This window comes from Ascidiella aspersa, chromosome 8, assembly GCF_963924565.1.
Source record: "Ascidiella aspersa chromosome 8, kaAscAspe10.2, whole genome shotgun sequence".
NCBI lineage: Eukaryota > Metazoa > Chordata > Ascidiacea > Phlebobranchia > Ascidiidae > Ascidiella > Ascidiella aspersa.
In genome coordinates, this window is record NC_139454.1 from 10,938,679 (window position 1) to 10,953,845 (window position 15,167).

Below are 15,167 nucleotides of genomic sequence, written 5' to 3' on the forward strand. Positions count from 1 at the left end.
GCACCCCGTGCATATTTTGCACTGCTGGAAATAAGTCGTTTCAAAATAAATTAAGCCTAGTCAAGTTATTTTAAAATTATATAAGTCGCGGGCAAGTCATTTACAAAAGTGTCATTTGCTTATAAATGACTTTAAATCCAAGTGTATTTATAGCAATTAATATGCGCCCACACAGCTAAAATTGTGCTGTCAGTTAGTATTGCTGCCTCAAAAAAATGTTATGTTATACACTTATACCAGTACAACGTGTTTTTCATTGCCACCGACTGAATACATAACTGTTAAAACATTGTGCCTGCATTGCGCGGCATTACAGCATAGCAAACTGCATTTATTAAGTCAGCCTCATCTTTTTAAATAAATAATAAGTCAAGTCCCAATCACATATTTATCCAAAATACTTCAAGTCGTTTAAACATAGAGACTTGAGTTCACGTAAGTACTGTCAGTGAGTTAAGTTATTACAACACTATACAAGAGTATTCCCAATCAAAATTATGAGTATACAATTTTATTATAATATAATATAGGGTTGTTTGTGGTGAAACTCGCTAATTTACGCCAACTTACGCCAGATCGTTGTGCCAAATATTTTGTTAAAAAGGCTTATCTTAAAACAGACAACATTAAAAATTGCATAACATAAAAAAAAATGCCCAGAAGTTGGGACCCCGGGAAATCGCTTGTGCACACCTAACCTACACACGCTAATATATATGACTCTGTACCTTTGATATACTGCGTTAGTAACATATGTTTTGAGGATTCAAGACATATTATACCACTGCAGAAGTCAAAATGTAGGCCAAAATAATGTCCACTGTAAGGGTTTTTCTGTAACAGCACAAAAGTAAAGTGACACAAGTAATATTAAATAAAATAATAAATCACGGTTGTCGCGATTAAAACAAGCGAAATATACAATAAAGGCGAAACGCTGATCCCATGTTACCCCTTTAAGTAAGTTATTGGCGAAAAAGGTGGGACTACAGAAGCTCTAAGCAAAGTATATACGTAAACGTTTAAAGTGGCGAATGTAACAAATCCAAACGCTTACTTCTTCTACCACAGTAATCCACATTTGTGCCTTAGCAATGCAGGGTACGAACATGTTAAAGGGTGAATATAAAAGTCTGGTTTTAAAAAAAGACGCATTTTGTTTAAGGTAACATGTTCGTAAAGTGCAAATCTACGCAAACTTATATCACAAAAGCACGCAACGACAAAGGCGTAACGAAAAACACGACAAAGCAATGACCAGGACAAGGACATGTTTTTGCTGCGCAGTTCACAGTCTAAATTTCGGAAATGGGTTACCGTAAAAGTCACGCTTGTTCAGAGTGTCCAATAGATGGGCACGATGCTTCAGTGCGGACTCAATTCCTTGCATAACTGTTTAGCTTTCTTGATGTGCAGCCAGTGGCGGCCGTGCGATGCCTCGTTTTAGCGCCATTGGAATACGCGACCTTACCATTTGTAAGTGACCATTGCTCCCATACACTAATGTTCATTGCACTTGACTCATCTATGAAAGTCGAATGTTTTCCTTTTGTGTTTGTTGGAGGTTTATATCTTTACAGCTTTGAATTCCGTAGAAATACTTAGTTGAAGCTTTTGTTTAAGTAATATATGTAAGTTTTGGTTCAAGAATCCTAAAAAGAGTTGATACAATTTTTCCAAACTTATTAGTGCCATGAAATCAAACACTATGAAAAGCAGACTTTAAAAAAGAAGTAACCTATATATATATAACTTATCGTACTACATATAGTGCCCTATACTGACAGTACTATGAAAAAATCGTACTCAAATAAGATTTGGATTTGAATAACATGCTGGTTCTGCAAAATAAATGAAAAATCTTTGACATAGAAAAGAGTTATTAATTTCTCCCTTAAATTTCAAGTACGAACCAGCATAAAACAGATTTAGCTGGGACACAGCCGTGATGAGATTACTTCTAAAATTTGTGCAGTTGTCAACCGTAAACCTAAATTTAGGTGTGAGTTCTAAAAGCTTGGAAACAAAAAATTTAAACGACAAAATTGCATCCGAATTTTTCGTTTACTCAAATCAAACGGTCTAATTTTTTTGGTATTGTAAAGGAAACCAATTATTAAAATATATTTTGGTGTTTTCTTTTTTCAAATGATATATTTGTGGTATAACACTTGGGTTTATACATTCTTGTCTTCCTTGTCATTAGCAACAGCTCTTCACAGCTAAATTTACACTATATAGACAAGTATGCAGAGTTCTGTTCGTCTCGAAAACAGTCGAGAAGAGTTGACGTTTTTTATTCTGCATTGATAGTTTACAGCAGCGCAAGTTTATAAACTTTCCGTCAAATTTTCTTCATTTAACGTCGCATCCTCAGTTGAACAAAGTTCACAATCTAGGCACTTTTCTTCCTCTTTCGTCGTTACCTCTTCAGTTGGAATTTTGCTAAGAGGCGGAACTCCAAACCGGAAAAATTTTCGAACTTTTTTTGGAAGAAGCTTGTTGTCAAACAATGGCAAGAAAAGCTTGGGATCAGACTTGGCAGGATCGTTTGGGCCTAGAATGGAAAACACGTTGGGCTCATAACTAAACAATCAAGGCAGTAAGTTAAACTTGCTTAGTCGCAGCATTTTAGTGAGATTATTTGATACACTGCCTTTTGCAACAACTATAAGTAATTGTAGTTAGACAACAAAATAAAACATGTATTGTAATTTGGTAAACAGCAAACTTTTATTTCAGTCGGTAGAACCAAACAAAAGGCATTTATACAATAATTTGGCCGAATTAGCAATTTTTAAAGTTTTTAAGTTCTCACAGCGCAACATATCATGATGAACACTTCGACTTAAAACCGAAATAATTTCCTTAAAACGGCAGAAGACATACTTGAAAAGAAAATAGGATAAAAAACGTTTGCATTACATAATAAAAATAGAGCAATATATAGTTTGGAGGACATGGTGCCTCCTTAAAAAACCTCCACCCAGTGGCGTAGCCAGCCGAAAATTTTTTTGGGGGGCCAAAAAGTTGAACTTTTTTTGTTTAACTTTTTTAATTGTATGAACAGCCGTATCTAACAAAAATATATATGCTAGCAAACCGTTTTGATCGACAACTGACTGAGTTTTAACGCAATACTCAAAATCCGTTCAAAGAGCAAAAACAAAATTACTAAAAATAGTAAAACTACGTTATTATGTTTAGCAAATGTAAAACTACATCGCTTGTGACGCAACAATTGAAGGCGTGACATGCCTGTAATCGACTGATGTAGTACTGCACATAAATGCTTCAAAACAAATTATTAAGAGTAAAATATTTATAAATTTGGGGGGCATGACCCCTGTAGCCCCCCTGGCTACGCCTATGTTTCCACTCCGGGTCCGCCCCTGCTAATCATCTCAATATTTTTTATTTAAGTGTATCAATAGTATCCTTATAGAAATGGTGCTTTTCGAACGTATTGATTACCGCAAACTAAATATGTAAAATATGTGTTTCTCCTCGCCCTTACACACAAATGACGACAATGGCTGCAAAAAGGAGCAAATATTCTTTAGTCTTTCCTGTCCTGGTCAAAGCCAGTCATTAATAAGTTCCAGTCATTTAAAAGAGTAGAAGTTGTTCAATTTAAATAAGAGACTGAAAATGCCTTATTTGTGGCGAAATGTATTTTTGTTTTAAATGACTAGAATTTATAACTGACTTTTGACCTTTTTTGACTAGAATTAATGACTAAATTTAACCAAGGCAGAAAAGTCTAAAAACTTTAGAATTTTGTGTTATTTACCGTATACAGTTTACCTGAAATGAAGGAGACGACCATGGCAACGCTTATAGTTACAATTAAGGACATTAGCACGTAGTAGAGAGGAGAAATGGCAAAGAGGCCACTGACTTCACTACTTGTAGTTTCGCTGCTAAAGTAAAACGAACACGAGTTAATACAAACTGTATTAAAAAAGGAAAGACATAGTATTAGTGCTAAGCAAACATTGCCGGCGTTTTAGAATTGTCCTTTATGGCAGTGCTTTTCCACCGGGTGTATTGTACAGTTGTACACCCCAGTTTATACCAGAATTCTTAAAAGGTGTACCAGTATTGTAAAAGGGTGTACCACATTTGTGGGGTGTACTGTGGTGTACAAGATATCGCATTGAAATAAATCCTATGATCAGGTATGATTACAAATAAGCAGGTTAATTACCAGACTGGCTGGAGTGCACAATACATGGCACTACATGTATTTAAACGTACGTAGCTTGTAAAATACTGTAATCTATTTGTGTAATCATAACCAAATATTTCACTTGATAATTGTTATTGTAAGGTACTAACTAGAGTTGTTCATAACGGTTAATAGTTCTTTATGCAGTAGGGGAAGTGCGGGACCCATGGAACATGGGGACCAATAAAACACTTGCATATTGCGCCCCCTGTTGGCGGAACTAAATAAAATTTCGGTTGTGGGAATAATATTTTGTGTGCAGAACTTTGGCCACAAAGTTCTACAGCATGATTTTGGAAATAGTTCATTTATTTCAATTTTTCACTTTTCTAGGTAAAAAATTTACCTTTTAGCGTGATATTAGTAAGGTGTTTTGATAGTCTTTAGGTAATCGTAAAGCAGTGAATACTTTTTTTGTGGAGAGAGAGAGGATATCTAGGTACATGTTCAAAGTTAGTTTGATTAATTTGGTTGAGACTACTGGCTAGCCATGAGTGTTTTTATTAAAAATGGTGATTAGAGGACCTTTGGAACAGTCTGTTCCATTAGTGTCTCGATCATTTCGTGATCATATTCTTAGATTTTAAGGATATTAGTATGCCAACTTTTAAGACAAGAACATCTAATAAGGGGTTGGTCACTGGTGGCTAGGGCTGCGGAGTCGGAGTCGCACTCGGGACTCAAAGGAGTCGGACTCGAGTAAGACTACATAAAACTACCAGAATCCCGAGTCTGAATGCGTATGCGCATTTCCTAAAACTGATATTGCCGTCAATTGCAGTTTGTAATAGCGAAATAGCATATGGTGGATATTTTCGAACTATTTATTGTAAGGGGATGAATTATATGACATCCGTATGAGTGAATTGCTGAATATCCACCATATTTAGTTACGTAAATTGGCGGAATACAGGCTCTAGGGTCAGAGTCGGACTCGGGACTAGACGAAATCGCACATTAAACTATTATTATATTTGCAGATATTTTCTTCTAAAAAGAAAAACAGTTGATATCATAAACCTCAGTTGCAAATTATAACAGAAATAAAAAAAAATCATTTTCCATGTGTTTTTATTTTATTTCTGAAAATACGCTTTCTTGTGCCACTATTTCTACACCATTAACTAAGCAGTTGTGCACTTCAGGAATACTTAGCGCAGTGTTTTTTTTATGCAGTCGTGCTCTGTTCCATAGGTCCCATAGGTCCTGTGGGGTGTGACCGATGGAACAAAAAGTTACGTTTTTTATATTTCAAATCAAACTTAGAAGGATATGTCAGATTTTCAATTATTTTCTTCATGTAGGTACCCATAGCTGTAAGCTTTCCAAAGAAAATGACCGCGAGTGTTTTTGAGTTGTAATTCGAAAGATATTATCGAAACATAAGTCCGTTCCATGGGTCCCGCACCTCCCCTATACTTAAGTTCAGTGCCTTGCGTGGACTGGAGTGTACAAGTACTTCAGTAAACTTAAAAGTGTGTAGGCTACTGTTCCAAAACAGGTTGACAAGCACTGCTTTATGGCACCTGAATTTAATAATAATAGTTTAATACTTATAACTGAAAATAAATTTCCAACTATTAAAATCAGTCAACGTTTTCTTACAGCAGCACGATAACCAGAATTGCGGTTTATACCTTTCCGTGGTATAAGACACCGTGCTTGCGCTGATAAGTGTGCTGCTGTATTCCCATGTTGTTGCGTTTGGTAGATAGGCTACATCGCATTGATCTGTTGTGGTGGGAAGGAAGGAATAGCGGTCCTTGGGTTTTCCATATATCAAGGCAGTCAATCCCACCCACAGCGTGAACGTTGTGCCCACTAATTGGCCGACCATAGCACCCTTTGATAAAGAATATAACGAAATTGTCAGTGTTTTAAAACTTAAATCAATGACTTCTTAAAAATATTATCAATGACAAAAGTGCAGTTTATATAATTACAGGTTTTCAATATTACTTTTTCTCGGGCCCTCTGATGGGTAATTCATGCCAAGTGTTCATAATCAACCCTTGGTTTTGCGCTTAGTGCTTTTTTCAAACAAATACTATATAGGCTAAAGACTCATTTTGCATTAAGCTTCTAACAACTGTGTTTACAGTCACGTTAATGAAAGGTATGAGCAAAGTAGTAATATGTTACAGAGAAACCGTCAAAACCTCGTTTGAAAATATCCGGTAAAAATAGCGCTTCAACACTATTATCCTTTAATCACTTTGACGCTTTTCTTGCCACCAATGGTTTTCAACAATATAATTTCCATGGATTTAAAAAAATAAAACGAGTAGCCTTATTGCTTGTTTCTGTTAATGTTTTCAGTCGACCAAGCTTACATCATGTAGCTATAGGATTTTTCTTTCCAGCTTTTTAATCAGTGTTTACAATTCTACTCATTTCCACGTAGAGTTAGACAATATATTTCGACCTTACCATAGTGTTACACCAAGGAAGGAATAAGCCCAGAGTAAATACACCGAACAAGGGACCCCCTACGGATCCGAATATGGTGAAACTCAGCTGTAATATTGTCGAATTTATGTATTCGATACAAAGAGCCCAAGCCATCACTAGAACTCCACAGAATAGCACTGAAAGGAATGCAAATGTTTATAGGACGATTATTTTTTAAAGTTAAAGTTCCTTCGTGGATTGTGTTTTATACCATAAAGATTTGAAACGTTTCGTCTTAGTTATTGACAAACAGTTGTGTTGCGGATTTCAAAATGAGTTAATGCTGCAATTTTCCTAAATTATTAATTCAACTTTCGCCTTTTACAATTAAACTTAAGGAATTCCATTTAACATAAATAACATTTAAACAGGTTAAAATTGCCTTCTCGTTGGAAAATATTGTCTTGTTTGCATTTCCAAATCACGGTTTTTCCGCCGGCTTTTTACGTTGTTTTAACCCGGTCAGACTTAATTACTACTGTTTTCCTAAATTACCGCCTGTCAGATTAACATGTCGACCGCGACTTGGGCTGTGGCGGCTCAAAGCAAAAGTTCGGCACCAAAACTCTATAAATTTAAATGTGATTTCACATTAAAATACGGTTCTAAGTAGAAACCATATGCTGAAATGTTGAGGTCTAAATTAAGTTGTAGGCTTTTAACGTTTCAAACTTAAGACTTTTATCTTTAAGAACTTCTTGAAGTATGTTACCGCGCATAATTTAGGTAGAGTTCGCAAAATATCGCATTTAATGCAACGATTTTAATAGTAACCAATTTTCGGATTTATACGAGATTTTACACTTTGGACGAGATTTTGCGTTGGACACAGTATGGTTCCGGGATTATGTATTTGCTTAAATTTCATGCAGTGCGAACAATGGTTGCTACAACTAAGGTTTTACGTTTGTGAGTGGTTCCATATTGATATATGTCACGATTGTCACGGGTTTTCGTTACGTAAAATATGTTTGACGTGCTGAGCTGTTGGGTATTTTGTTCAAAGTAAAAAAATAAGGTTTAGGTCTGTTAGTTATTCCCGATCGATATACATATCACGAATTTTCGTTACGTTAGAGCCGATTGGGTAAGCGCTTATTTACTAAACCACCCCGAGAATGATGTGACGCCGGAAATACGTATTTGTTAGGGCAACCCATCGCCTTCGCTAAATCACAATGGTGTTACCACTACAACACTGGCCGTATCCTAAAAGGTTTTATTTTAAATGTGTATTTTCGACGACCTATTTTAGACACAATAAAAAACATTACATTTCGGTTACATGTGAAATTGCTACAAGTATTTTTTAAACCATCGGTTATAAAGCGAGATATGAGCACACTAACACGTTACGGGCCAACATAATATGTAATGATGTTTAACAGGGAACAACTTGATGGCCACCGATAACGATTTGGCAACGGGATTACATATTCGTTTTAAATATGACGCCAATCGATTAATTGCCGCTTTTACACAGGCCGTTTTCATATAAGGTTTTACTGATATTGTAAGAAATATTTTTTCATTTTACACATATTCAGCGGCTAAAAGCATAGGGACGACCAGCTGCCAGTGTCATTGTTGTTTCACTATTATAACCTATTAAATCATTGCGAAATACCAAAAAAACAAATAAATGAAATTTCTTTTAGCAAACGTGTAGCTCCACGTAGTGCAACACTCAGGTACTTACTCGACCGATTTTATGCACAATACGGGACATTACTTTCGGTTACATGTTAAATTACACGTTCATTTACACCAGGGGTTCTTAAACTGGGGTCCATGGACCCCTTGGGGGTCCGTGAACTGATATTAGGGGGTCCATGAAGGCATAATTAAAGAACTAGTGTATACTTAAGGTAAAGATTTTTTAAAAGAAAACAATTTAATTCAAAATTAAACGGTTTTGCACTGAATGTATAGTTAGACTCCATTTAACTTTCACATTTTTCGGACCGAAATAACAGAGTCATGAAGTCTATTTGTATTGTGACGTCAATTTATAACGTCATTTTGGAGCATTGCTTGTCTACCGGGGTCCATACAAAGCAAAAAAATTTTAGGGGTCCGCGGTAAAAAAAGTTTAAGAACCCCTGATTTACACTTACACGGAAATGATACACCATAATATGCGGTCAACAATCAACAGCTTGATGGCTTTATACATTTTTAACCACGCAAAATCTCATTTAATACACTCTCATTCTGGATTATCTTACCACCTTCCCATCCTAAAAAATTAGTTCTCTTACCAAGTCCCTTGCTGACTGATAGTCTTGTCAACTCTGACATTTTCGGTCGCCAAGGAATAATAAAATCCTGCAGAACAAGCGCTCCCGAAGCGTTGATTCCAGACGATACGGTGCTTCGCCGTACAAAAAAACGAAATGTAAAAATATTGCTGATTATTGCTGATTGCGTGGTTTTACGGGGCTAACGAGACACAAAGCTTTGTTGGTTGCTTACAGCGAATACATTTAAAAAATACGTTTTGTAAGGATCGTGCATATATGTAATCATAAGCTGGTTATATAATGTCCAAATACCATGATTTTTATGGATTGCCATTTGCTTTTGTTAAAGTACAGTCGGGTGCTAATGTATGAACAGCAGAAATCACTAAGATAATCCTACTTCTATTTAAATCACCTACTTCTATTTCTACTATTATTTTTCTGTTTTTTTCACAATATCTACCAAAACCCAATATTGATAACTCGTGTGATCACCTCCTTCAGAAGTTGTTTTAACGTGATTTAGCATTGATTGGACATAAGTTTTGTATTAATTTCGAACTACAAGGTATCTGTTTCAAACTTGAAAACGGCCTCTTTGAGCTTATTATGTGTACTACAATCGCGATTATTTCAAACGGAATTTAACAATCGTCGATTGGGTTCGAAGTTCCTGCCCAATAAAAACATTGATTTCAACTTAGTGGAAAATGTTCTTAGTTGCTTGGATGTATCTTGAGGCGCAAAATCGTGGTGGAATGTTCCTTAATAAGTCGCATTTTAATCATACATAAAACACCCTAAAAAAACAATATGGGGTTGTTTAGGCTTTTTTGGTGTTGGAACTTGCAGTTTAAGAAATCATACATGCGGTTCGCGACTCCGACATAACCCAAAGAACGTTCACTCGACTTGCAAAGGGCTTTAGTCAAGGGGATGGCATTCTAGCAAGATTTTGCGCCACGCGATACGTCCAACCAAGTAAAAACGTTTTTTTTGCCAAGAAGTTGAAATAAATCTTTAGATTGGGCTAGAAACCTTGTCTGACCTGAAACTAATTGAAAATACTTCGACAAGTTAAAAAAAGTTTACAAAAACGCGATTTAAAAGCCAAACTCATGAAGGCCATTTTGTGTTTCCACATGTTATTGAAATCTAGTTTTGAGACATTTTGTAGAAAATAAATAAAACATAGGATAATAAACAAACAAAATGTTTTCGCCGCTTAAGTCAATTAATTTGCATATGTGTTACAGCTTAAACACGTGTGCTTTGTATAACTATGCAACAAACATCGAAATACAATCATACTTAAATCTTAAAATGAAACTAAAGGAAACAGTAAGGTGCCATTTCAATCCATTGTGTCAATATCTGACAATAAGTTGTACATGGTTGTTTTTATAAGCCAAAAAGTTTGCCTTTGTAATCATTAAGCGAAAGCTGCTAGCCCATTTCTTTGATATCTGATAAGCTATAAGCAAACGGTAAGACATAGTGTTTTCCGTCAACCTGTTTTAACTTTGTCAACTAATTTATTTCTTCTGACCTTAAAGTTGCGCTGAATGCGGCTGACACAAAAAGGCCGGCCATCCCTGGTGTGTTGTGGAAAACCCGGACTGCCATATAAGGCATCAACTGGTCAGCTTTCACTATTTTTCCCGCCTTGAGCGGGTCGCAGCCCTCGAAGTAAGCGAACATCACACAGCCACATATCGACGCCATGAGCAAGAACAAGCAGGACGGGACCATAGATACCAAGGACGCTCTGCCGTTAAGTTGTAAAAAGTAAAGCTTAGCGTTAAATCTAACAAAATTTTGTTGTATTTTTGGAGAAGAATTGAAACATATAGTTGCTTTGTAGCGCTGATTTGTCTTGCCTAAAATTACCCTGCCAATGGAACGTCTCCTCTTATTTGCCTACTGTTAATAAATTAGCGCAAGTTGGTCTAAATTTAAACCCAGGCGCGCGGGTCACATGTGATCTTCCAAATCTGAATCCGGCGAAAAATTAAAACGAGAACCGAATCCCAAATCCGAATCTAGCCAAATTTTGTGACAACGTCGAGTGCTGTGTCCGGCTCAGACTGAACAGCCGTATCCCACCCTTCCAGTAACCATAAACTTGTGAAAATACAGCAAGTTACGAATTTTCTTTGCCGAAAAAAAACACGTCAAAATCGGAACTCGGGAAATCTTAAGGAGTTTCACAACATTAAGTAAACTTACATCCTTGCATCTCTTGGTGATTTACACGCCAAGTAACGTTGGCTGATGGCCTGGTTTGATCCCAACGAAGCCCAGCCTATACCTTGACCAATCAAAATGGACCCTAACGTATATGGGTAGGTGGGGTCCATTGAAAAGCTATGCATAAACGAAAACGATTAAATGTTAAATTTACTGTACTTCGCACAACCAACAAAATAGCCTACGATAAATTTTGCTTAAAATCTACGATCATTCGGTAAAATAAAAAACTAAAAAACACTGTCAGAAACCGTTTTTTAGTTTTGTTTTATATAATCACCTGTTGTTTTCTGTCAGAACTTTATGAGTAATTAACTAACTAAATGACCAAGCGGCCTACAATAAACTATAACCAAAATCCAAAATATTAGACCTCCTATTATTGTTTATCAGTTATGCGTTCCACTTACTTCATTGCTGTGTTTCTGTTGCCTCTTTCAAGAGCAGCTAATACGTTCCCAAAACCACCGACTTCAATCAAGCCCTTCACCACGACAGCCAACACACCGACGAACATTATAAAAGCTTGCACCGTGTCTGTCCATACCACGGCCTTCATGCCGCCCTTGCAGAGAATTAGGAGAAAGTACAAATAAATTAACCAGGCATCATTTCGATCGCATTCGACTCTGAGCAATATTATGCATAAGGAACATTAAAAACAAACCAATAGCAAGTTTTAGTATTAAATAATTAATAGATTGACGTAAAAAACCCAATTTTACTTAGACACATTCAATTAAAACATTTAAATGTAAGTCGTCATTTGCTTAAATATCTTAAGCCCATAAATCAGGTCATTTGCCCACTTTAATCAAATCAACGATTTTACCCGATACACCTAATTGTCAAGTTAAGTTATTTAAAAACAGCGACTAATTAGGTGTACTTAAAAGAAGCCTACATCACTGGGAGCTGTATGCAGAATAAAAATGTAACTTTGACATTAATCAACGCTTACCAGGGCCGTGTAAATTGTGCAGAGCACAGAAGTAAGGACGATGTTGAGTTTTAAGCTCAAGGGAGTCACCGCGTTTAAGGCGAGGGCGGGAAGATAAGTTGCCATTCCCAAGTAAAACACCTGTTCATAAAAATGTATCCGTAACATTTTGTTTTAAGATGAAACAACCCAAAAGTTTTTAAGATGAAACAACCCAAAACAACGACTTCTATTTTACAGCGATAATAAAAAATCAGATTTGTAACATAAAAGTCATATTTTATTGCAGTTACGCCACTGAAGTATAACATCTCAGTTTACATATGGCGAGTGTGTAATTGTGTATAGGCTACAACAAATATGTTGATACATATGTCTGATACCAATAGATTAAGCATTAGTATAATGTTGTAAACAACGGCAGCGCTTTCCACATGCAGGTGTTATATGGCGCTTGAATTTATTTAAATTCTTGGTATTGTTTTCACAATTTACAAATATTTCTTTTTACGATCACGACGATAAATAAGAGCCCTCAATTGCACGAGACAATAGTAATACCTACCAGTCGAACGGTCACCGTCAGACAATTTATTTTCTTTATTGTTTCTGATGACATATAACTTTACGCAGGAAAATACTACCTTTAAGAAGGTAGTTTGTTAATATTTTAGAGGACGTTCGCGCTAAACCTTTAAAAAGTTTCGTCGAGCATTTTTGCTAGTTATAAAACACGGTTAAAAAATAGTTAAAACATTTAGCACTCACGATTTTAATATTGACGATGACCGATTCCACAGCACGAACTTTTCTGCAAAAACGGATTTCCAGAAACTAAAAAGTACAATCATTATTAGATAAGGGATTTCGTAATCTCGGTATATTTATTGCCTCAAAGTGTTTTACAAACCTTTTTTTAATCGGTTTATCGGTATATACAGTTACGAATGGTATATTGGTTTTGGAGTGTAAATGTTTACTTACAATACCTCGTAAATTGAAGAAAGGCCGAGCCTGTGTATCAACGGTACGTAGTAAAAGCACAAAATGGCGTTGCCGATAACTCCGGCAACGCAGAGCCATAATGTTGCCGTCCCATAGCCGTACGCTTCGGTTGGAAAACCAATCACAGTGAGGGCTGATACAAATGAAACGGATATCGAAAGACCGACTGGAATCTGATTAAAAAGTAAACGCAGGTTATTTGCACATTCTAAACTGCTTTCAAAAATGTGTTCACTTTTTTGTTAGAATGTGTGCACATTTTTAAAAGAAAAACGTGCGCACATTTTGAAAAAAAGTGAATGCGGAAACAATTTGATGCCTCTTCTTCTATTTGTTTTCCTCTTGCTCTTTTCCCTTTAACTCTACCCGTCTAACTCTACTTCTCTAGCTCTTCTTCTCTAAATCTTCTTCTCTAAATCTCTACCCTTACTCTTTTGCTCTACCGTTGTCTTCTTACTTTTCTACGACTCTTTAATCTGCTCTTCTTCCAACTCGGATTCCAAATCTTCAACCAACTCTTTCTTTGACTCTTCCTTCGAGTGTTTCTCCAATTCTTGCTCCAACTTTTCTCCAACTGTCACTCCGATCCTTCCCCAGCTTTTTCCTCTAACTCTTCTTAAACTCTTTCACCAACTCTTCCACCAACTGTGACTCCAAATCTTCCACCAACTTTTCTCTGACTCTTATTTCGACTGTTTCTCAGACTCTTACTCCAACTCTCTCTCAAACTTTTCCTCCTATACTCTGTATCCAAGGCACACGTAAATTCTTCCTCCTACCTACTCTTCCCCCAACTCTAAGTCAAATCTAAATGTGCGCACATTTCTAAAGCCTGTTTAAAATTTGCGCACATTCTCAAAAAAAGTGCGCACTTTTTTGGGTGATACATGTATTAGATCAAGTATATCCTAGCAAGCATTTTTGTGTGTGTGCTACCGAGTTATTATCAACAGCTTAAAAATATGTATATTTAAAACACTAAGAATAGCCTAAACGAAACCCCAAACGAAAACGTATTTTTTAACGTACTTCTATGTCATATCTTAGCAACGTCAAACCTAAAGTATGCCTGGCTCTGCTGACAAATGTAGTTTTAGATCCGCCGTATATGGCCAGCAGAGCTACCCGACCCGTGTACAGTTGTTACATTTAGTGTAACTGGAACTTAAATATCCAATATAAACAAACATGGAACAACATTAAGATTTTTAACCAACCTCAACTAAATTTAAACTAGTATACTTGCAGAAAAACACTTTTTACAAGATTGTGGTGGTTATAAATCAAACTATTTACTGGCGACATTGCTCGATTTCCAAAATAATAATTTTCCGTTGTTTTCTTCATTCGATCGGTGATTGCATAATAGAATCCCACGAATAGAGAAATGCACAACAATCCTGTAACGGAATACCGAAAGTTGTAACTACTAATAAAAAAAAAAAAGTTTATAAAATTATCACTTTTTTACAAATTGCAAACTGTAAAGATTTTTAAAACAAAGCATACCAGCCCACGTAAATAATAATCTCAACGCTAGGTTACTATTTGGACAAAAGTCAAAGTTAATTGGGTAAATTCTTTAACTTCAAAATAAACAAAAATGTATTTTAAGTGAACTTTGCTCACCGATGAAAACCACCAAATCGACTGTTCCGAAATATGTCGGTTCCGACATTTTGCTTTGAAAAAATATGTTTACTGTAAATCAGTCTTCATTACTGCATATCATTGATAGGGGTTGCTGACTCAAATAAGATTTTATTTAGCGAAGGAGGCGTCTTATGTACGAAGGCAAAGGCCACACTCGGATCTGCGATTGTGTTAGACAGGTTTATTGGAAGAGCTGCTGTAAGCAATATATTGCGGACAGCTTTTTAAAGGCAATGTTACGCCAGAACAATTACTTTGCAATATATGTTTTTGTTTCATACACCGTTTTTTTTAAATAGGTAAGTTATGTATTGACAAGTATTTAAGTAGTATAACGCCCTACAACATTTTGCATTTAATGAACTACTGAGATGCAGACACATATGCGCAGACT

The 15,167-nt window shown here is 36.1% G+C and overlaps 1 protein-coding gene across 1 annotated transcript; it reads right to left on the reverse strand.

Moving 5' to 3' along the window:
- Positions 1-2,330: 2,330 nt before the first annotated feature.
- On the reverse strand, positions 2,331-14,798 carry LOC146136073 (sodium/iodide cotransporter-like). The gene is made up of 13 exons (XM_083396152.1): positions 14,750-14,798; positions 14,417-14,520; positions 13,105-13,293; positions 12,884-12,949; positions 12,137-12,256; positions 11,586-11,740; positions 11,155-11,292; positions 10,475-10,693; positions 8,944-9,056; positions 6,662-6,819; positions 5,869-6,074; positions 3,808-3,923; positions 2,331-2,557 (listed from the first exon to the last, which is right to left on the reverse strand). Exons 1-13 carry the CDS (start codon positions 14,796-14,798, stop codon positions 2,331-2,333), a joined length of 1,860 nt encoding a protein of 619 aa, XP_083252278.1.
- Between the last annotated feature and the right edge of the window lie 369 nt (positions 14,799-15,167).